The 25076-nt window shown below is 34.2% G+C and overlaps 1 protein-coding gene across 6 annotated transcripts in view; it reads right to left on the bottom strand.

Annotated features, from left to right (window-relative positions):
• The window catches only part of HERC4 (HECT and RLD domain containing E3 ubiquitin protein ligase 4), a 158798-nt gene that overhangs the window by 118442 nt on the left and 15280 nt on the right, over positions 1 to 25076 (bottom strand). For 5 of the 6 annotated variants that reach the window (XM_053582950.1, XM_053582951.1, XM_053582949.1 and 2 more), the window contains one exon: positions 3020 to 3179. In XM_053582950.1, coding sequence (XP_053438925.1) covers positions 3020 to 3179 — 160 coding nt within the window. Of the gene's footprint in view, positions 1 to 3019; positions 3180 to 23147; positions 23281 to 23382; positions 23448 to 25076 lie in introns of those variants that run through there. The other variant, XM_053582953.1, reaches the window with a different exon arrangement.

The raw sequence follows: 25076 nt of genomic DNA, 5'->3' as shown, positions 1-25076 counted from the left end.
TGCAGGTCTACAGAAACCACTGCTATTGAAATTATTCCGTCTTTTCCCAAGAAGTAAAAACAAAACTAGAAGGAAAAAATTATCAAACTAGTAATTTCAAATAATCTGCTTATTAATTACTTTTTTTTTTTTTTGAGACAAGAGTCTCAAGCTGTCACCCTGGATAGAGTGCCAGAGGCACAGCTCACAGCAACTTCAAACTCTTGGGCTTAAGCGATTCTCTTGCCTCAGCCTCCCAAGTAGCTGGGACTATAGGCGCCCACCACAATGCCTGGCTGTTTTTTGGTTGTAGTTGTCATTGTTATTTGGCAGGCCCGGGTTGGATTCGAACCTGCCAGCTCCAGTGTATGTGGCTGGCACCCTAGTCGCTGAGCTATAGGTGCCGAGCCTACATAGTCTTCTTTAAATTAAAAGTATTGCTTAATTTACATACTATGTATTGATTGGGTATAATAATGGCTTTTGTTATCAAAGCACTATAGCTAATGTAAATCTTCATTTTTCTAGTTATCTTATAAAAAACCTATAAACAATTTATACAAATCTGTTTACAGGTAATATATGAGAAATTTACAAAGCTGGCTGATTATCTTTTAGCTTTGCATCTAAAAATTGACTTGATACTGAAATTATAAACAATAGTCACTAAGAGTCTTTCAAAAAAATACATTTCTACTGAAATACTAAATTACCTTTTAAAACCTACTATACATAAAAACTATGTATACACTACAACAAATGAGATCAATCCATAATATTTTGAAAAACGGAAAGGCTGAACAGTAGAACCTTAACACACAGCTTAAAATCAATATAGGTTCAGGACACACAAAAAGAGAAATGTTTAAAACAAAGGACTCAAGTAAATTCTCTTTCAGGTCCCTATTCAGAGTCATAAAATAGTGAAGTCACAAATACATAATTTATTGTTGGGTAACCTTTAAAGAAAATTTTCATGTAATAAAATTTTCTCTTTAGAATTATCTTTCCATTTACTATTCACCTACATATTACTGACTTAAATCTCTTATGCTAGAAGTGCATAACAAAAATTTTAAGGTATGACAATTAAGAGACTGGTAAAATGAAAATAAGTTAAACGTAAAAGCTTTGCTAGTAATAATACTTTCAATTATGAGAGGAAATAAAAAGCAGTAGAGGATAGGCCAAATGTAAGTCACTGTGTTTCTATGAATGCTTTATCTAGCTAATAACCATCTGGTTACAAATTACCACTTTCTGAAAGAAACCAAAATTCAAATGACTAAAAATACTCAAATTTACTTAACTTGAGAAAAAAAAAAAATTTCTCTCCCAAAAGTACTATCAAGAGACATCAAATGCATAGTAGGAATTATATTTGTTATCTAATTATAAGTGCAATAGAAACTGTGGTATTTGGTTGAAAGCTCAATAAAGAAAACATTTGAAAGGCCAGGCCCGGTGGCTCACACCTGTAATCCTAGCACTCTGGAAGGTTGAGGCGGGTGGACTGATTGAGCTCAGAAGTTCAAGACCAGCATGAGCAAAAGAGAGACCCCGGTCTCTAAAAATAGCCAGACATTGTGGCAAGCGCCTGTAGTCCCAGCTACTCAGGAGGCTGAAGCAAGAGAATCACATGAGCCCAAGAGTTTGAGGTTGCTGTAAACTAGGACACCATTGTACTCTACCAAGGGTGACAAAATGAGACTCTTGTCTCAAAAAGAAAGAAAACATGTGAATGTGATGCATCCAAGTCTCAACAGACAGTTCATTAATAGAGTAAATGTTACATGTCAGATTAAAAGTTCCTGTGCTCCATTTTCTTATCCTAGTAGTTACATACCAGTTCTTAACTTAAACTAAAGCAAATTAAAAACAAAGCACACAATTGTGTACAAAATTCTACCTGGAATAAATCTAAAATAGTTTAAGAATACCTTGGTTCCCTGGGAGGTTCTTTTATCCCTGTAACTATTATTAGGAAGAAAAAAAAAAGAGTTTAATGAGGCCAAAATTTGTACAATTTTTAAAAATAAGTTTAATGGATTATTTTATGTATCCAAAAAATTATTTTTCGTTAAATCTTTATTATTTTTACCTAGGTAATTCATGCTTATAGTTTTTTAAAACAATGATTATGCCCTATGCAGATGTGTAAGACTGTAACATTGATGAGGCATTGCTTATTTAAAATAATTTTCTGAATGGGCATGGTTTGGGGGCGGGGGGGGGGTGTTGGCACACCTTTTGTGTGTGGGACATAACCACTAGAGGGATTCTACTTAACAAAATCAAATATTTTGACCTGGTTGTTTATAACCTCACATTAACCTGAAATAAATTTACTTTAAAAAATAATAATCATCATCAGTGGTCCAAAGAGTCCCCTTTTTTAATCCTTTTGATACATTATATTTGTACATATTTATGGGGCACATATGCAATTTTGTTATATACACAGAATGTATGATGATCAAATAAAAGTATTTAGGGTAAAAAATTAATAATAATCTTATGATTGAGTTAATGGTTAATATAAATTGTGGCCACTACTATATAAAAAAGTAGAAAGTGACTGAATTTCTTTTATCCTAAGAATGTTGGACTTCTAAATTCAATAAAAACAATGAAGATTTAAAAAAAAGATTAGAAAAAAACATGCAACCAACCAATATTATATTATGTTATATTATTTTATATTATATATCATATATTATAATAGCTAGGGTATTCAAGATAGTAGAATTAGTGGTTTAAATTAGCCTAACCTGCTAGGAGAAAATTTATAATAAAGATAAAGAAAGTATTCCCCATCCCTTTTATTTACAAACATAAATGCAATTTCTACTGATGACTGAGAAAACGAGAGTATTTGAAAAACAGCCAATCAACCTAACTTAAAAGCAAGAAGCAAACTCTTAAAAGACTCAAACGGGAAAAATAATTAGGTGTCAACTCATACCTAGAAAACATAATTATTTAGATTAACAAAATTATAAAAGATTGTTAAGGACCTCTTTATGGTCACCTTTGTTACCTGGGTACTCTGATACATTCCTCTGATCCTAGCAGGCCAAGTTGTCCATCAGAATCAAGACCCCAAGCATACACCTGGCCCTTGTCATTTAGTGCTAATGTATGAGCTTCTCCACATGAAACAGCTACGATATTTTGGGCATCCAGAGCAACAACCTGCTCTACAGAAATCAAGAAGAGAGACGTTACATTCTAGTTTTGACTTCCAATGAGAATAAAACACATTCAATCCTCATTTTATATAAAAAAAAAAAAGCTAAGGATATAAACACACAGTAAATATAACCAGTTATTTTGAAAAGTCTAACAAATATGTTCCATACGTAATTCTCATGATGGTAAAGATAACTACATTACAGAGCATAATCAACTAAGAATATTAAGTGATCTGAACATCTGAAGGAAGAAATTAAGAGTTTATAAAGATTCCCTTAGAATCTTTTTTACTAATAAAAGAAAACCCAAAGTGAAAAAGGAATCACTTAAATAGCCTGGGCTGTTTAATTTTTAACAATAAAACCATTATTCATACATATATTACCCTATAACCACTACCATGCAGTGATTCTGAAATGGCAATTTCTGAATGGAAAACAAATGCTTTACAGATCTCATAAATTATCTCTTGGATGTGATGAGTAGAGAACCGAAAGGCAATACGACCATAACTGGTAAGTTTTCAGTCTATGGACTGCCATTTTAACAACAAAAGATATGAAAACTATGTGGTTAAAATGTGTTCAAGTTTTAAATCATAAACTAACTCAAAATACTGGCTCTTCATAAGATGGTCAGTAGCTAGCAACGGACAAATCAATAAAGAAAGTGAAACTGTGAGTATGTGTGTGGGAGGTCAGTGGATCCCTTCCCAGAGGGAACAATGTAAGGGTATATGGTACACTTCCTGTGTAAGGGGCAGAGCTACAACTTACACTTTGCCTTACAAAGGCAAGCAATGTGGCCTAATTTTATATACCCTCATATTAATAGGACTTTAAAAGAACTGTTTCCCTAATCCTTTTTGTTTTTCTTTGTTTTTGAGACAGAACCTCATTTTGTTGCCCTTGCCCTGGGTAGAGTGCTGTGGAGTCAGAGCTCACAGCAACCTCAAACTCTTGTGCTCAAGCAATTCTGTTGCCTCAGCCTCCCAAGTAGCTGGGACTACAGGCGCCCGCCACAACCCAGATGGCTATTTTTCTTTTTTGTGTGTGTGTGTGTGTGTGTGTGTGGTTTTTGGCCGGGGCTGGGTCTGAACCTGCCACCTCCGGCATATGGGACCGACGCCCTACTCCTTGAGCCACAGGCGCCGCCCTGGATGGCTATTTTTCGAGAAGAGGTCTCACTCTGGCTCAGGCTGGTCTGGAATACACGAGCTCAGGCAATCTATCCTGCTTGGTCTCCCAAGTACTAGGATTTACAGGCATGAGCCACCGTGCCTGGCCGTGTTTCCTTAATCCTAAAAATGTGTTTGTCAGTTTCATACTAGTAGCACTACAAGTTTCTTTTTAAGATGGTATTAAAATTAACTTTTTTAAGCTTAACAAGAAAGTTATAATTACTCTCTTTAATAAACTAAAAGTCTTAGGTTGAAAGTGGTTAAAACTGGATCAATCAGGGTTTCTTCAAAGGCTCAATTTACAAAACTAGCTGGTCAATAATAAAAGAGACTGCACCAAACAGGTTGAAATTCCTATGCATAGAGAAATTCAAATTGTATCCAGATCACTATTTTGCATTTTGAAGTGGGAGGTTAGCCCTAGATAGCCTCTAGGAAACTACACAACTTGAATGATGTACTTACCTTAAAGTACTACGACTTGGTAACTCTTGAAGCTTCCAATATATTGAAGTTCATTTAATCTTTCACTTTTTATATATGTTTTTATAAAATTATATTGCAGAAATGTACCCCAAAAGAGACCTAATACACTGTCCCCCCCCAAAAAAAAATCAAGACAAAAGACTCAGAAGTAACACATCATTTGCTAACATCAAAACATTTCCATAAATCATAATTACGAAGAAGTAAAATATTTACAAGATGTTCTCCTTCATAGAGGCTTCAGACATAAATCAAGATCTCTCCAAAACAATCCTCAAAGGAAATAGCAAAAAAATGAAAGGATGACAAGCGGGGTGAACAAGACTGGTTGGTTCACCAATGACAATTAAGAATAATTAAATTAGACAGCAATGACTATAAAGTCAAAGGCAGCACAATCCACGAAACAAAGAAGCAATCATTTATATCAAACACTAATTTTATCATAAACTTCTTGTATAGTAAGCACTTGAGACACAGATGAATAAAACACTTCTAGCCCTCAAGGAGTTTACAATCTATGAAACTACAGGGAAATAAGAATTATAATTAAATGCTAAGATAAAGATATACAAAAGGCACCATGAGAACACAAGATACTATACTAGCCTTGCCTAGCCAGATATTAGGAAAAATTCTGGAAGACAACAATACTTTAGCTAAGTCCTACACTGAGGGAAGAGGAAGCAATTACCTCTTTGAAGAAATTCAAATTATTTGTTCTAGCAAACTGAAATAAAAATCCAAAGACTGAAGAGAAAAATGGGGGGAAAAAATCTTACTCCTATATCAGACAAAGAAATAATCTTCCCAATTTTCAAAAACTTCCTGGGTGAGAAAAAAGGAACAGTAATTTCACATAAAAAGTGGGTAAAAGATGTGAACTGACAGTTCACAAGAAAAAGAAATAATCCTTAGTCATATGAAAAGATGCTCAACTTCATTCATGGAGGAGAGAAAATGAAATTCAAACTACATCGAGAAGACAACAATATGTTCACATAGAAAATTCATCAAGCTATATACTTTCCATTTTGTACTCTTCTATATAGGCTAACTTCCAATAAAAAGTTTATCAAGAGAATGAGAAAAAAAGCCACAGACTGGGAGAAAATATCTGCAAAAAACACAGTTGATTAAGGACCATTATTCAAAATATACAAAGAATGCTTAAAACTCAACAATACGAAAACAACTCAATAACAAAACAGGCCAAAGATCAAAGCAGACGACAACCTCATCAAGGAATGGCAAGTAGGAATAGAAACACATGTCCAACATCATGTCATCTAAGAATTTCAAATTAAAACAAGATACCACTACAGAACTATTAGAATGACCATGATCTAAAACACTGACAACACCAAATGCTGGCAAGGATATAAACCAACAGGAACTCTCATACAAAAGCAAAATGGTATAGCCACTTTGGAAGATAGTTTGGTGGTTTCTTACAAAATTAAACATATTCTTGGCTTGGCGCAGTGGCTCATGCCTGTAATCCTAGCACTCTAGGAGGCCAAGATGGGCAGATCGCTGGAGTTCATGAGTTTGAGACCAGCATAAGCAAAAGCAAGACCTGGTCTCTACTAAAAATAGAAAAAACTGAGGCAAGAGGATCCCTTGAGCCCAAGAGTTGGAGGTTGCTGTGAGCTATGACGCTACAGCACTCTACCCAAGGCAACAGTTTGAGACTCTGCCTCAAAAATAAATAAATAAATAAATAAAATAAAAAATACTTATCCTATGACCCAACAATTTATTCCTTAGTATTTACCCATGAACTGAAAATACATGTCCACCAAAAAGAAAAAAAAATCATATACGGATATTTATAGCAGTTTTATTCCTAATTGCCACAACTTGGAAGTAATCAAGATATCCTTCAGTAGCTAAATAGATACACAAACTGTGGTATATCCAAATATTACTCTGCATTAAAAAAAAGAATGAGCAGGCAGGGCATAGCAGCTCACACCTGTAATCCCAGCACTCTGGAAGGCCATGGTGGGAGGCTCCCTTGAATTGTGCTTAGGAATTCGAGACCAGCCTCAACAAGATCAAGTCTCTACTAAAAATAGAAAAATTAGCTGAGCATCATGGTGGGCACCTACAGTTTCAGTACTCAGGAGGTTGAGGCAGGAGGATCACTTGAACCCAGAACTTTGAAGTTGTTGTGAGCTAGATGCCCAGCACTCTAGCCTGGGGAAACACAGTAAGACTCTATGGAAAGAAAGGAGAGGGGAGGGGGAAAGGAAAGAGGAAAGGAAAGGAAAGACAAAAAGGGAAAGGGAAGAGAAGAAGGGAAAGGAACGGGAAAGGAAGGTGAGGGGAGGGGAGGGGAGGGGAGGGGAAGGGAGGGGAGGGGGAGGGTAAATGGAAAGGGAAAGAGCAAGAGAAAAAGTAAAAGGGAAAGAGAAAAGGGAAAGAAATGAGCTATCAAGCCATGAAAAGACATGGAGGAAACTTAAATACATGTCACAAAGAGGAAAAAGCCAAGTGAAAAGGCTACATACTATACGATTCTAACTATGTAACATTCTGGGAAAGCCAAAACTATTGAAGAGAGTAAAATTAGTGATAGCCAGGCTCTGGGGAAAAAGGAATAATTAGGCAGACCACTGAGGATTTGTAGGGCAGTGAAAGCCCTTCTGCATTGTACACAATGGTGGGTATATGCCATTATACATTTGTTAAAACCCATAAAATGTGTAACAGTAAGAGTGAGCCCTAATATTAAACTATAGGACTTGGCTAATAATGATGTAAAACGGTAGGGTCATTGTAGCCATCACACTTCCTGCACTTTCTGCTGAATTTTGCTCTGAACTTAAAACAGCTCTAAAAAAAAAAAAAAATGCACTCTTGTACACTGCTAGTTGAAGTACAGAATGGAACAACCTCAAGAAGAGAAACATGGCATTACCTAATATAACACATATGCATTTACCATTTAAGATCTGGTAATAGCACTTCCAGTAATTTATTCTACAGATACACCTAAGAACATGTGTGAGTGAGCATGCATGCATTTGCAGCACTATATATAATAGCAAAAGACTGGAGATATTCCAGTCACGCATTGGAATGCTATACTCTATAAAAAAAAAAAAAGGAGGAAACTATACATTCATATTGAAGGGTCTCTAGGGTATGATATCAGAGGGGAAAAAATATCAAAATGTAGGGCAACACAGACAATTTGTTATTTTTTGTGAATGGAAGAAGAAGGAATAATAATGTTTGCTTATATTGTATTTACATAAAAAAATGGAAAGATATACAAAAAACTAACAGTTACATAAGGGGTAAGTGTAGAGGAGAAAATAGGGTGGTCAAATGTAAGAGCAAAATTTCTCAATGTATATTTATATTGCTTTGAGTTTTAAATCATGAATATATTGCCTATTCAAAACAAAAAATTTAATTAATAAAAAGAAATAAAGCCTTACAGTAAGTAGTTAAAACAATGTATTAAAACCAATATTTTCACTTCAAAACTGACCTGAGCTTTTTAATCTTTTTCTACATACTAAAAATTCAAAATAAGCAATTTTAGTTCTTTCAGCATTTTACCCCTATCAAATTGAGATATCAATTTTGAAAATGCATTACTTCAGAATACATTATTAAAGAAAGATAAGACAGTTACATGACTTGACAGTAGTATTTAATAGAATTTTCAGGCAACAAATAGAAAATTAATAGTATTTCTGTATAATTTTTTTGAATTACTTATTTTTACCCGAATGGCTCCTCAAAATGAATAGCCTCATCTTCCCCAGGTATGCTAGAAAGTCAGATCAAAGGCTCATTGAAAAATTTTACATCCAGGTCAAATGTTGATTGAATATTTAAATCAATATGGCTCAAAAAGTGAGTCAATGACAAGAATGATGAAAAAATGAACTCAGCGAAACAAAGGAAAAAATTCACTTACAAAGCATGGCGCAATAAAACCATGTGGAAAAGAGAAGCAAAACAATTCATGCCAAATCTAACAGCTAACATTTATCGTTTACTATATATCAAGTACTGTACTAACTCTATTAACTTTTAATCACCAAGCTATGTTTATCTTTCAAGGTCAATAACAGAAAAAAGAAGGATAAGGAGGAAATTAAATTCACATCAATTTAAGATGGATATGGAGGGATTACACCTGCGGTGCATCTTACAAGGGTATATGTGAATACTAGTAAATGTGGAATGTAAAGGTCTTAGCAAAATAACTAAGAAAATGCTACAAAAGCTATGTTAACTAATGTGATGATGTGTCAAACGATCTATGAACCAAGAGTATGGTGCCCCACGATCATACTAATGTACACAGCTATGGTTTAATAAAAATAAAAAAAAAGGTGGATATGGAGATACAAAGAGGACCAAAAACAAAGGAAAAACTTGCCAAACAAATCTATTAAAAATTTTTTGATTCCCTTGAGCAATAAGGGATACAACATGTTGAAATTATGAATGTATGATACTAAACTTGTTGGAAAGGTTAAGTAAAAGCACATGATAACAGATATTGTGATTCAGAATTAAGATGGTATTTATTCTAAAAAACAAAGACAATTATGCAGATAAAAATATATTGTGAAATGTTAATGCCATTCTTTTAACTTTTTAGTGATTAAAAATGTTCATATAAAAGTGTAGAAAAATTTATTACTGTATTCATATCAGTATTTATCAGGTTCACAATATTTCTCTTCAAGGAAAGAAAGGACATTTAATTTGGGGAGGCACAAAAAGACAAAGAAAAATAAATGGAGAAGACTGTCCTGGGAAAAGCAAAAAATACATTTTTAGAGACATAAGTAAAAACAAAAAAGATAAAGCACTATACAGAGGGGGCCAGGCATGGACATAAGTAAAAACAAAAAAGATAAAGCACTAGACAGAGGGGGCCAGGTGTGGTGGTTCACGCACAATGAGAGACCAAGGTAGGTGGATTGCCTGAGCTCATAGGTTCAAGACCAGCCTGAGCAAGAGTGACACCCCATCTCTAAAAGTAGCTGGGTGTTGTGGCGGGCACCTGTAGTCCCAACTAATCGGGAGACTGAGGTAAAGAATCGGTTGAGCCAAAGAGTCTGAGGTTGCTGTGAGCTAAGACTACCATACTCTACCTAGGGTAACCAACTGAGACTCTGTCAAAAAAAAAAAGGCACTAGACAGATGAAACATGTCTACCTTATAAATGATTCTATATGTATTTCAATACATCTCTAATAGGTCCTTATTATTTCTGGCTCTTCCTACACTTGCATGATTAAAATGCATACTTTTGAAGAGTCTAACGGTGCATCACCTTAATAAAGAGAAAAAGGTCATCTTTGCTTCATAAATACAAAACTTTCACTTTTAGATTTATAAAAAAACAAAATCATCAACCTAATGAAAATTTTCACATGTTTATCTTCTATTTCCTTCCAATCACTTTTGTATGCACATCTGCCTTTAGCATTTGTTCACTTATAAACTCCATCAAGTAAACTTTGCTGCACAATCATGAAAGAAAGAATACTATCATACATATAGACCAAGACAAGGTTCTTATTGCAAAATACTATCTCATAAAGTCCTCTGTGTCAGGCAGGACACAATTATAAGAAGGACTTTATCTAACAAATGCACAATGCAACCTAATTCTTTGTGCCCTCAATGAATCCCCAAAAAAAAATAAAAAAATAAAAAACTCCTTCCTGTTGAATTAACTATTTCAACCTCCTGTTGAATAGATCCTATTTCCTATGGACCTTAAAAATACAGTATATACTCATGAATGCTTGAGTTTGTGAAAATCATATAAAATGTCATTATCTCCAGATTCATTGTGTAAGAGTTCATTATGTATGATTAATTTCACCACCAACAGCACTAAAATCTCTCTGCATTCATCTTCTGTTTTGTCTAATGATCATGTAACATCTGTCAGTTTTCTTCTCTTTGCCATTATGGGAAGAAAATGAAAAATCCTGCATTCTCAAGTGTAGTCAATGAAAGCTTCGAAAAGAAAAAAATAAAAGCTACGAAGATGGTAAATCACAACTTCTTTCATACTTTCCTAAAAGATGAGGAGAAAAAGGTCTCCTTTCTTTGCTTCATAAATACAATATTATGTACAATGCATTAAAAAAAAAACCAGAAGGATGCTAAATAAAGATGGTTTATTTCACTACTGCATAATCCTTCTAAGAAATACCATAATTCTTCCACCTATTATTTTAGTCTTTATTTTAGTTTAGTTGTAAAGAATCAACTCTTACTACTTGTGGTAATTATGTTCTCTAAAATCACCATAAACATTGATTTAGCAAGTATTGAATTATTGTCCCTATGGAAAATACAAGGTTAGATTCCCATAAACCTCTGGTCAGTACATTTTTGCCAACTGGTCAATAAAAAAATCTTGTTTTATGTGTGTTTATTCAAAAATACCTTATTTTATGCAAGTTTCTTAACTTTCCAAATCCTCTGTCCTATGATGCCTCACTAGTTGCTAAAAACATAGATCTCCTCTTCCCTTCTCTCTTAAGTCAAAACTCTTAATTAGAGCAATGCAAAGTACACTTAAAATCCACATTTAAAATTTTAACTTTAAAGTTCACAAGATACCATACTATGAAATAAAAAAGGTAGAGTTCTGCTCTTATTTTTAATATGTCACACTGCCCCAGCATATATGCAGAGAAAAGACTAGAAAAATAAATATTACATTTTCAACACTGATTATCCAGAAGTGCTTTTTCTTCTTTTCTTGTTTTTTAATTGTTTAATTAAATTACTGAATGTTGTGGAAGCACTTTATGATTCTAACTTTTTAAAGATAAGGACATTATCACTGGGATTAGTGAATAATACCAATGAATTCAGATTTTATTTTAAATAATCATGTTGCTAATTTTATTACAGAGAAAATAACCAAAGGCCACTTTACTCAGTAAATTACTTAGTAATTAATAGGCACAAACCTATTACTAAAATATTGAAGTTATTGTTTAAATAAAACAAAATTTTTATTGACACTTTCAAAAGCATCTCTAATATCATGCATATAATAATCACCATAAACTATAAAACAAATTCAGAATTTAAGAAACCATACTAAACATCAACAAATGAAACTTTTATACTCTAAAATGATCAACAATAATTATCAATAAGAATTTGGAATAATATAAGCCACATCCAAGAAAAGTATTTTAATAGGTTCCCTGATAAAATCTGAAGTTAATATAAAGTACCTTCCATGTTTTAGTCGATAGTTAACAAAACAATGTTTATATAGAGATACAACTAGACTAAGAAATTTTTATAATGGCTATATACGCAAGTTCATACCCTATTTATGCATTCTATTTATATAAAGGCACACAACTAACATAAAAAGAGCTTATTATGTGTCTGGCACTGTGCTAAGCACTTTATTTAATCTCATTTAATCCTCAGAACCCCATGAGGCAGGTTGTACCATCATCCCTACTTCACAGATAAAAAGACCCTAAATTATAAACGTTTCCCTATTTATTGAACTTTTGTCTTTCTGTTAATACTCAAATAAACACAGTTATATTTTAATGTATTCTCAAAATATCCTTATAATTCTATAAATAGTTCAAGCAAAAAAGTACTTTCTGGATGTCTAGGAACTGCCGAAATTAATTGCTGTGAAGAGAAAAGGAGAGGTAGAGCTAAAATATAGACTCCAACATAATACAATTATCAATCATATAGTTGCTTTAGTTTAATTTCTTTTTAAGACAAGAATGGGCCAGGTGCGGTGGCTCACACCTGTAATTCTAGCACTCTGGGAGGCCAAGGCAGGTGGATTGCTTGAACTCACGAGTTCAAGACCAACCTGAGCAAAAGCGAGACCCGCATCTCTCCTAAAAAATAGAAAAAATAGGGCAAGAGGATCACTTGAGCCTAAGAGTAGGATGGCTTGACCCTAAGAGTTGAAGGTTGCTGTGAGCTATGACGCCACAGCCCTCTACCCAGGGGGACAACTTGAGACTCTGTCTCACACACACACACACCAAAAAAAGACAAGCATCAATGAACCCTCAAAATAATATTTCTAAAAGTTTCAAATTTTGGTTATAAAGTAGCTGATGCCATCAAGCTCATTAAAACAGAAGTTTATCATCTTGTTTCCTTTCTAACGCACAACCAATACAATACACTGATCATGTACTCATTCAACCCCCACTCCAAGTTACTTTTAAGTGCACCATAGTGTTTCATGATAGCTTTAACAAAAGATGTGTTAAGACAAGGTTTCCACACCCCCAGGAGCTGACATGCTAGGGAAGATAATTATAACAGGAAGACAGCAATATGATTTATTAAATGTCATCAACTGTGGTTGGTAATATGCAAAATGTGTATATTGAGTTCTTAACAAAAGTGACCAGGGAGAAATGAAGGAGATGTTACTTTAGCTGGGCAAACTTCAAGAAACAGAAATTAGAAATATATCTTCGAAAGATTAGCCTTGAATTAATAAGAAGGATGAACTGGAGCAGGAAGGTCAGTTAGAAAGTTATTGTCTCAGTTCTCAGACCAGCATTGGCTCTGAGAACTGAGACAATAACAAATGAAATGAAACAAAGCATTTTAGATTTGATAGGAAACTTAAAGGCCCCAGAGTTTAAAGTAACTACCTCAAGGTCACACAGCTATTTGCAAAGGAAGTGAAAAAACAGAAGAGTTACTGAGAAAAACAATAAAATTTGGCAACTGAGTCGATGTTGTTTCTACCAGCAAGAAAGAAGATCCTGAAGTCCATCTAAGGTTTGATCACAGGTGAATTCAAGAAACATTATCAAATGAACAGAAGTTTTTGCACTTTGTTTTCAGAGAGATGGACAGAGATAGCTAACTTACACATTACAATAGCTTCCATTTTATTTATTTTTTTATTTTTTTGCAGTTTTCGACCAAGACTGGGCTTGAACCCACCACCTCTGGCATATGGGGCCGGCGCCCTACTCCTTTGAACCACAGGCACCACCCAATAGCTTCCATTTTAAATGTTCTTTTATTGTTCTCACAATTTATTGGTTTTACAATTTCAGACATATTTGCCCTTCTTGATTTTATTAATGTATAAATTTCTCTCATAGTTAAGTATCATATCAACAGTAGATTTATTAATAACATACTATATATACTAAGCCAAAAATTTACTCAGATTGGTGTGAAAACTATAAACATAAAATAAGAATAGAAAGGTATAATCAAACTCATTTATTTAAATTTTAAAGTCAGCTCATCTTTTTGGCAGGGATAGGGCAGAGTTTAAAAGCATAACTAAGTAGTATTTATTCAAGTGTCCACGTTTCTCAAATTATCAGTACACAAACTCTAACTTATAACCTTTTAGAAATCAATGACCCACCTAACATCCATCATTAATATGCTTCTCATTTAAAAAAAAAAAAGGCATGTTTAATTCTATTTTTTTGGTATCATTACATCTTTGAAGTCTGAGGGTAAAAGCATCCAATCCATTTTATATATGGCTCTAATACAGCACTACCTCAAGCACCACAAACTTTTTTTTTTTTTTAATTTTGGCATTATCTTTGAAAGAGTGCCCACAAGGTAACTAAAGAATAAACATAAAGAAGTACTTTCATGTGTACATAGCACAATGTCAGACACATAGTAAAAAAAAGACTTGTTTGATGAATAAATGCATGAACTTCGGGTGTAAAGGAAAAAATCTATACTGCCTACCTGGCAGCAATGGTAGTTCCACATAGGACAATGTGACAGGCATTAGGCAAATATGGCAACAGTTCAAAATCCACCTTACTATAAGGCAGACCTAAATTTAAATTTCCATTCTAATATTTGTTTTAGGAAAACATTTAGTGAATACCACACGCCAGGCATTGTTCTTTGCACTACACATTTTATCTCACTTAATCCTTACAACCACCCTAGGAATTCAGCATGATTATCCTAATTTTATAGGTGATAACACTTAAGCACAAAAAGGCTAAGCAATACATCCAAGATTTAACATACCTAAGAAGCAACCAATTAAGGATCAGTGGAGGGCTCACAGCAACCTCCAACTCTTGGGCTCAAGCAATTCTCTTGCCTCAGCTTCCCAAGTAGCTGGGACTACAGGCGCCTGACACAAGGCCCGGCTATTTTTTTGTTGTAGTTGTCATTGTTGTTTGGCAGGCACAGGCTGGGTTGGAACCTGCCAGTCCAGGTGTATGTGGCCGGCACCCTAGCTGCTGAGCTACAGGCGCTGACCCCTAAGTAAGGGCATTCAAATTTCAGAGCCTATCCTTAAAAAAAATTTTTTGGAATGAGTAACATATTTACATTGTTTAAAAACAGTGAAAACTCCACCAACCTAGTTATCGCCACTCTGTTGATTAAGTTTCCAGTGTTTTTTAATGTATCTATAATCAAATACAAATATGTATTTTTCCGGTTTTGTTTTGTTTTGAAAGCCAAAATACTGTGCAATATTCGACACTTTGCTCTTAAGGCATATTAGAGATCTTTGCATATCAGGACACAAAAAACCTACATTCTTTTCACAACTACATAGTACTACATTACACTGACTGGATGGACCATATTTATTTTATCAGCTCCCAAAAGACAAGCAGTAAGATTGTTTCTAGTGTTTTGCCATTATAAGCAACTTTGCAGTACATGTCACTTTGTACATGTGCAAAACAGCTGTTTTCTGAAAATACGACTTCTTTCATAAAAAGAGTAATGTGCGTTTGTAATTCTGATATGCAGCAAACCCCTCTATAGGGTTTTTTGAATTTACACTAACACAAACAACTTATGAGTATATTTTTACTGACAAACTCATCAAAAATATTTTTGTTAACCTGACATGTGAAAATGGTATCCTTGGTATGCTTTTTTTTCATTTCTCTTAGTATGAACAAGGTTGAACAATATCTTTAAGAACCATTTGTATTTCCTTTTCTGTCGACAGCCTGTTAATATCCTTTGCCCATTTTGCTATTGGATTGTTTACCTAATCAATTTCTGGAAGTGCTTTATATTTGGGAGGTTAGTGCTTTGACTGTAATATGAGTCATAAATATTTTTCCATGTCTTTTTAACTTTGTTTACAGTGATTCCTCCCGAGCAAAATTATTTTTACTTTCACGTAGTTTATCTTTTCTTCTACGCCTGTTCACATTTTAGTCAAAAAGCCTTCTTTGCAAGTCATATACTGTACTTGGAGAATGACATTTCAAATATTTTTTTAAAAGGCTTTCATAACTCCAAAATAATAACAAATCTGTGTTTCTTCAAATACTTTTATCATTAGTCTTTACATTTAAATATTTAATTAATCTAAAATTTACCCAAATATACACTAAGGCATGAATTCAACATTTTTATTCTCTAGCATCTAGGTTATGCTCTCACTTATTCCAAAACCATTTATTAAACAGTCAGCACTTCAATCTTTTTCCCCATTGATTTAAAATGACTTGGGTCTATGTCTCAGCTTAATGTTACATTGTTACTCTGTTACAATGGCTACTGTCTATTTGTGAGGTGGCTTAACTATTAAGACTTTAAAATTAAAATATATTAATATTTAACAAGTCACTGTTCTTGTTTTTTAGAGTTTTCCGTTTGTCTTAGGACCCAAAAACAACTTGCTGTTTTTAGTAAAATCAAATGAAATTTACAAATTCATTTAGAGATAACTAACAGGTTGATGTAGTTGAGTGTCCCTAACCACAAATGTGGTTTCCATTTATTCAAGGTTTTTGTGTCCCACAGTAATGCCCTCAAATCGTCTTTACCTAAGTCTTACACATTTCTTACTAGTTTATTCCTGGGTTATTTTATCTTTTTCTTGCTATTACAAATAATGGCTTTTCTTCCCTTTTTCTTCTAATTGGTTCTTATTTTCACTAAGTTTTCACAGTGACTTTGGGAGAGTTATTTAACCCCTTGAAGTCTTACTTTCCTCACTAAAACATACTTTTCAGGATACTGTAAGATTTTTGGACAATGCCTGGCACATATGGAGATTTACTATTATTATTTTTGAATATCAGCATGTGGTACATGAATAACATGTTCTAAATATTTCATTATTAACTTTCTCTCTGTTTAGAAGGAGATTTTAGAAAAATAAATGTTTCTCCAATTACAGGGTATGTGGTTAATGTTTTTTCTCTCTATACATCTGCCAGACCTACTTCTTTCTGTTTCCTTTTCCCCTACTCCCAGCTGCAGAGGGTTACTGCACTCCCCAGCTAAGTATATAAATAGATCTATGTTCTAAGTTTTTATAGTCAGGCTTTTATCTAGTTACTCTTCAGAGCAGTGATTTTCAACCCATATGCCGCAGCATGTGACGTGATCTTAGGTGTGCCATGAAAATTTTTTTTTTTTTTTTTTTTTTTTTTGCCGGGGCTGGGCCTGAACCCACCACCTCTGGCATATGGGACCGGCACCCTACTCCTTTAGCCACAGGCGCCATTATTTTCAAAAGAAGTTCAAAGCACAGTAAGTACATATGTGCTTTTTTCCACTTTTTTTTTTGATCGGCATAATTTAAGCATGCCACAGAAATGTAACTATAGGTTCAAGTGTGCTGTGAAAGAAAAAAGGTTGAAAAACACTGCTTCAGAAGATAAAGGTAGGTTCCTAACGTTCATTTGTATTAGAGATCCTCAGTATGAAATCCATAGCAGAGCAATGCCTGGATCAGAAATTATATATGTGCAGATTGATTAAGTACTTGGGATCAATTGTGAGAACCAACCTAAGTTCTACTTTATCCCTGTCATATCATTTTTTTTTTTTTTTTTTTTTTTTTGTAGAGACAGAGTCTCACTTTATGGCCCTCGGTAGAGTGCCGTGGCCTCACACAGCTCACAGCAACCTCCAACTCCTGGGTTTAAGTGATTCTCTTGCCTCAGCCTCCCGAGTAGCTGGGACTATAGGCGCCCGCCACAACGCCCGGCTATTTTTTGGTTTTGCAGTTTGGCTGGGGCCGGGTTTGAACCCGCCACCCTCGGTATATGGGGCCGGCGCCCTACCGACTGAGCCACAGGCGCCGCCCCCTGTCATATCATCTTAAAAAAAAGGAAGAAACCACAAACTTTTTCTAGTAACTTAAAAAGTAGCTAACCTCTCTTTAAATTATTTTCAGAGGCTCCTGATTCTCCTCCTTAGGACCTCTTTCAGCCATAAGAGGCTGTTCCTCCAAACTCCTAGTTCCTATATCTCAGAGGGCATATTTCTCAGGAGCTCTTGCCTATATTGCCAACACACACATCCAATTTATAGTTAAAATTACTTCAGGTGCTAGCAGAATCAAAACCTACTTGCAGCTATGTCACTGCATCTTTTAACTTCAAAAGCTTTGTTTCCAGTAAAGCCTGGCAAAGAGTCATAAAGTCAAACATAATAATTAACAGGTTGGTATCAACTAAATGAGAAAAAGCAAATGAACCTATTAATAAAATTCAAATGTGTAAGCTATCAGAGGGTACATGACAAATACACACTTTCATTTTATTTGTATCTAAAAATTCAAATTTATAAAACATAGAGTTGGCAACCATTTAGATTACCTTAAATTTACAAAGGTATTGCCTCGGTGCCAGTAGCACAATGGTTACGGCACCAGTCACATACACCAAAGATGAAGGGTTTGAACCCGGCCCAGGCCAGCTAAACACCTGCAACAAAAAAATAGCCAGGCATTGCAGCGGACGCCTATAGTCCCAGCTACTTGGGAGGCTGAGGCAAGAGATTCGCTGAAGCCCAAGGGTTTGAGGTTGCTGTGAGCCGTGACGCCACAGAATTCTACTGAGGGCGACATAGTGAGACTCTTATCTCAAAAAAAAAAAAAAACTTTACAAAGGTATTATGTTACCACGTACTTTAAACAGTCTCCTGAAAGCACAAAATTATCAATTTTTAATTATTATGATAGGTTAGAACAAGGGTGAAATTTACAATTGGAATATTAGCCTATTCTGTACTGAAGATAAAACAAAATTAGAAATAAAGCATTTCATGTTTTTAGTCCTAATCTTTCTCCCCACTTTTAGAATTAAATTTCTTACTATTCACTGAATATTGTTACCAAGTTTACAACAAAACTCATTTTACCAGAACCTTTTTTATCTTTCCTCCTAAAACAAAACAGTTAACATTCCTCCTTTCTCTGGATTCCATATTTCTATTAATGATCCACCTAAGATCATACCTGGCTCTTCCCTTTACACTTAGGATTCATTTCCATTTGCCTACCAAAGCCTGCCCATTCTGTCTCCCTAAATCTCTTCATCTACCTGCTCCTTTCTTATTTTAAAGGTTATAATCACAGCCTAACTAATTTCTTTACTTCCAAATCCTCTCCCCTTCAGTCTTTCCTTTATAAACCTATGATAACGTCCATTATAAACTACCAATGAACATGCACCAAATTATACTCAAGATCCTTAATTTGATTACTTCTATAATCTGACCTCAATTTTTCTAACCTTTCTACTCACTATTCTCAGATATTTCAGTTAAAAGGAATAGGTCTTACACCTGCCTACTGCCATTTAAGCTGATTTAGGTATAAAGCACTCTATATTCTTTCCTCTTTAAAACACAGTATACTGGGCGGTGCCTGTGGCTCAGCGGGTAGGGCGCCGGCCCCATATGCCGAGGGTGGCGGGTTCAAACCCAGCCCCGGCCAAACTGCAACGAAAAAACAGCCAGGCGTTGTGGCGGGCGCCTGTAGTCCCAGCTACTCGGGAGGCTGAGGTAAGAGAATTGCCTAAGCCCAAGGATTTGGAGGTTGCTGTGAGCTGTGTGATGCCACGGCACTCTACCGAGGGCGATAAGGTGAGACTCTGTCTCTACAAAAAAAAAAAAAAAAAAAAAAACACAGTATACCCTTCCAGTTCATGTACTATCTATCTCTCCTACAAAAACTCACCTATAATTCACATCATCCTACATGGTTACACCATCTCTACACAGCACTCCTGTTTATGCATCCTATAACACTTAGCACATTTTATGTGCATTTCTATTATTTGTGTTTGTTTTCTCTTCCCTAATAGATCTATAAATGATATTCATCACGTTATACTCAAAAGCTTGTCAAAAGAATACTAATTTAACTTTCCTTGGCAATTATCTTCCTATATCAACTTTGTAAAATGAGACACAACTGTGCTTAAAATTTTAAAAATACAGTTATCATTCTTTCTAGATTTGCTAAAAGATGTTCCTTTTAGCAAATAGAATTAATGCAAATAGAATAAATTAATATACAGGGTGTCAAAAAATGTATACACATTACAAGAAATGTTATCTATGTATTACAAATTGTATTATGTACAAAACATATACTCTGAGCACCTCTTGTAATTGCAAAGGTCAAAAATGACTTGTATTCATCTTTTATTATTGGTTTATATTAAGTATTACAATTTTTTTTTTTTTTGGAGACAGAGTCTCACACTGTCGCCCTGGGTAGAATATCATGGCATCACAGCCAACAGCAACCTCAGACTCTTGGGTTTTAGTGATTCACTTGCCTCAGCCTCCCAAGTAGCTGGGACTACAAGCGGCCACCACAATGTCCAGCTATTTTTTGGTTGCAGTTGTCGTTGTTTAGCAGGTCTTGGCCAGGCTCAAACCTGGGTATGTGGCCGGCACCTTACTCAATGAGCTATGAACACTGAGCCAAGTATTACAATTTTAATACAGTCTTTCCTTTTTTAAAATGTATATAAATTTTTTTGGCACCCTCATGGCAGTATTACTTTTAATAAGACTCTGGAGATAAATTCCACAAAATAGAATACAAATAAATTTTGGGACATCTAAATGATGAAATGTTAAATTATCATTAAGAATATCCCTAAACAATATTTTAAACAAGGGAAAATGTTTACTAAATTTTAATTTAATTTTTAATTATTTAATTAACTATTTAATTATTACTGAAAAAAAGAGTTGATAGGTGTATGAGAACATACACCCCATCTATAATCAGAAACATGTATGAGTATAGAAAAGTTCCCAAATAACAACCGTATTTTTCTATGCATTATGGCATTATAGTTGATTTTTTACTTTCCTGTATTCCAAGTTCAGGAGTTTGTTAATATTTTTATAATTAGAAATCTAAAAATATATTATTTCAGAATAGGATGACACCTAGCAAAGGAATGAAATGAGGCTAAATTTAGATACTAACAAGGAAGTAACTAAGATATTTTCAAATAATTTGTGAAAAAACATTACAAAAGGATTCCAGAGTGTTTTATAAAAAAGGTTAAGTTGGGTGGTGCCTGTGGCTCAGTGAGGAGGGCACCAGCCCCATATACCAACGGTGGCGGGTTCAAGCCCGGCCCCGGCCAAAATACAACAACAACAACAACAAGGTTAAGTTAAAATTCTGTCACGCTCGAAATGAAAGCAAGAGTAAGTGTTAAAAGTATTCTAGTTTGAAGAATGAGCCACCAAATTCAAGTAACTGCTCTTTTAACAAAAATAACTCCAAAAAAAAAATAAGTAAAAAAATAACTCCAATGAGTTTTTGTATAATTACACACAGCATAGGTTTTTCTTACATATAAGATAACTATCACAATTCGTTAAGATTTAAAAATAATTATTGACTTTCTAAGAGAGAGGGTCTTGCAATCTTGCCCAGGTAGGAGTAGACTACAATGGGCATTTACAGACACAATTATAGCACACTAGTCTCAAACTCCTGGACTTAAGTGAATCTTCCACTTCATCCTCCTAAGCAGTTGAGACTACAGATATATGCCACTGTTTCCAGCAATTATTGCCCTTTAAAGGCAATTTTCATCATATCAAGATGAAAAAAAAAAAAAGTAAGCAGATAAGCTACGGTCTCATTAATATGGTTTTCTCATTAAGGCTAGCGATTTTTCTAGTTAATACAATCCTAGTCCAAATAAACACTCGTAACAGCACTTGAGTGTATCTCCTCTCTTAGGTTGTCTTTAATATGTATCCCAAGTACTTTAACTGCATTGGAAAACAGAAGTGACTGTCATTTGTTTCTTCAAGGCAATTTAAAAAATACATGAGATTTATGAGAAATGAACTGTAACAACAGCACTACATCTTTATGACATATTGGGAACAAGGAACCCTAAGAATCCTTACTAAGGAGGTGATGCCATCTATAATAGGACTAAAAAAGTAAGTGTCCAACACCTTGACACTAAAATCTACTGTACTCCCAATCTTTTAAAGAAAGTATGTGGCTCATTTCCAATCATGTAAAAACACTAAAATACCCAGCTTCTCGGGAGGCTGAGGCAAGAGAATCGCTTAAGCCCAGGAGTTGGAGGTTGCTGTGAGCTGTGTGAGGCCACGGCACTCTACTGAGGGCCATAAAGTGAGACTCTGTCTCTACAAAAAAAAAAAACAAAAAACAAAACACTAAAATATTCCAGCAAGAGGGCTGAAGCATAAAGCCAGGGGTGGGGTAAAGAGAGACAGTTTTTATTCTCCAGCAAACCACTGCTGTTTATTTAATTGTAACCTATTTATCTTTTTTTTTTTTGAGTATTTTTTTTTCAAATTAATATGAGGGTACAATTTTTATGTAGCCTATTTATCAATAAAAATACTTTTTTTTCCCACAAAAAAAAACTAAAATACCAAAGAGAAAAATCACTGGTTCCAAATCCTTTAAAGAAGCCTTCCTTTGTTAAGACTGCTCAGGTTAGGCATCCACTTCCAACTATTATTTTCTGTGTGGGTTAAGAGTTTTAAAAAGCATTCACAAAACTAATGCATCCTAGAGATAGTGTGTGCAGGTATCTACATGGCAGACTTGATACAATATAAGTAATTACTCCCAGTTCCAAGGTTAGCCACCAAATCTACCCTACAGGGCAGTTAGGATGGATTTAGGATTGTAGTGCCGCACAGCAGTTAAGACAAAAATAGATATATATGACATATAACAGAAAAAAAGATTAAAAAAAAAGACTAGGTGACCATGTTAAGTTTTTGTTTAAATATTTTTCATACTTACTTTGGTCTAACCAAAGTGGTATCACAATGTAAACATCTTATTAAATAATGATTTCAACAGGCCATCAAATAGAATGGCCAGGAAATAATCTGTGCATTACCTTTGATCTGCCTCAAAACAGAAGATAGCACTGTAAATAATTCTAAACATAAGCACAATTTAGTGAATAAGGTAGGAGACTGGTAAACTTTCAGATTCAATTTTTAGCTGTTCACCAGTCACCTGCTATTTTGACAAGTTACTTACCAACTTGTGCTGCCATTTCTCCGAAAATTTATCCCCTAAGATGAAGATAATTCTTGCAAATTGTGTCACAAGCATTTTGAAAGGAACCATGAGTTATTGTGTAATGCTCTTGAAATTCCTCAGATGTAGGGTCCTACACAAAGTAAAGTATTATTATACATCTCTCTAACAGTAGTCATCTGTTTGCATTATGATTTTCTTTCCCTACCCTTGACACTGATTCTTGGGCACTAACCTTTCTTAAAGTAAAGTGTCCAATGCAAGCCTCCATTCCTGACCCAAGTAATTACTTCTCTCAAATCTTCATATCATCCATATCTTTCTTTTCCTTAGAAGGTATTGTGAAAATTAGGAGTTATAAAACATACTGAGTTGCTTTGGTTTTATATGCTTTGGTTCAATAAGAAATATGTGGGACAATTTGGTATTTTTAATCCACTCTTAAGTGAATAACTTTATATCCTACAGACATACATTTATTTTCTTTTATTACTTTTTAAATTACAACTATATTTTACAGAGTACTTCCTTTGTAAATTCATGTTTTATGAACAGAGAGAACAGATCAGAAAATTAAGAAGCAAGAAAAGACAAGCAAGTAAATACTGCAATGTGACCAAAATGCTTTTATTGGAATGACCCAACAGTAGAAATTACTATTTTGGGATATGGGAAACATAGAATCAATGCTTATCATCTTTATATTTTCTATCAAAGAGTTAAACATAAACCAAAATAAATAAATTTATTAAAATTTTTATCCTATTACTGTTAATCAAGTTTGTGTTAGTACAATATTAGATCTTGAAAATAAAACTCTCAATCTTCTTACGCAGTTCTTAAAATGACTTTTCTTTAAGTTTATGCACAAAGGAGAGGAATGATAAACATGGTGTCTTATATAACCTTAGTTATAAAATCATAATTTTTTAACCCTTAAAATTACATTAAAATACTGATGGAAATTACTTTCCTCCTAGGTCTTTCTTCCTAATGCCGCAATGTATTTTCATTTTTCCAAAGGGGTCGCAGCCCACAGGTTGAGAACCGCTGTCCTAGATGAACAAATATTCTTCTACCTTTTAAATATGGCAAGGGAAAAAGCTTTGTGGAACAAAGAGAAAAACCACAGGATTTAGAGTGGTCTCTTAATTAACATTTGCTAACCCAGTGAACCTGTTAATCTCTTAAATCTCTTTTAACTTCAGTTTCTTCATCTGTGAAAATAGAGAAAGTAACACTTGCCCTAGCTACCATACAAGGTTGTTATGAGGATTAAATGAGATACTCCATTTAAAAGAATTTTGTAAACCACAAAAAGCTACTTAAGGCAGCCCTTTTTAACAGAACTACACATTATTTACAAATTATGATCATAAAACAGTTTAGTACTGTTTCTAACATGAAACAAATGGAAACAGAAGTGCAAAACATATACGTATTTAGGAATATGGTGACCAAATCATACCTGTGATGACAAATACAGTGAGTAAAGGATCTTTTTAAGAAAAGTATATATCCCATAGGTTATCTTAAAATCTTCAGAAGTGAATTAAAAAGCTATAAAAACTCATTTAAAATTCACTTAAATGGTCTGATCTAGCATACTGAAGATTAAATATTATTTACTTATTGGATATAAGTTAAGAAATTGAGGCACTAGGTTAAAATGTATATTTAAAAAATTAGAAATCAGCCATTCACTTTGCTGAAAATAATTCAATAAGAGCTGTAGTGACAGCAAAAGGCATACATACACAAGAGAACAGAGATAAACATGAACACAATCTGTACTCTTGGTATAAAAAAGGAACTCAAACCTGTCTTTGTAGTTTCTAAAATATCCATCATAGAAATCCTCTTTCAATAAGCGAAAGGTTAAATCTATTTACTACACTCTCAAAAATAACTCATCCTTAGTAACTCTCT

This window comes from Nycticebus coucang, chromosome 3, assembly GCF_027406575.1.
Source record: "Nycticebus coucang isolate mNycCou1 chromosome 3, mNycCou1.pri, whole genome shotgun sequence".
NCBI classification, from domain to species: domain Eukaryota; kingdom Metazoa; phylum Chordata; class Mammalia; order Primates; family Lorisidae; genus Nycticebus; species Nycticebus coucang.
This window is presented reverse-complemented; position numbering and strand designations above follow the sequence as displayed.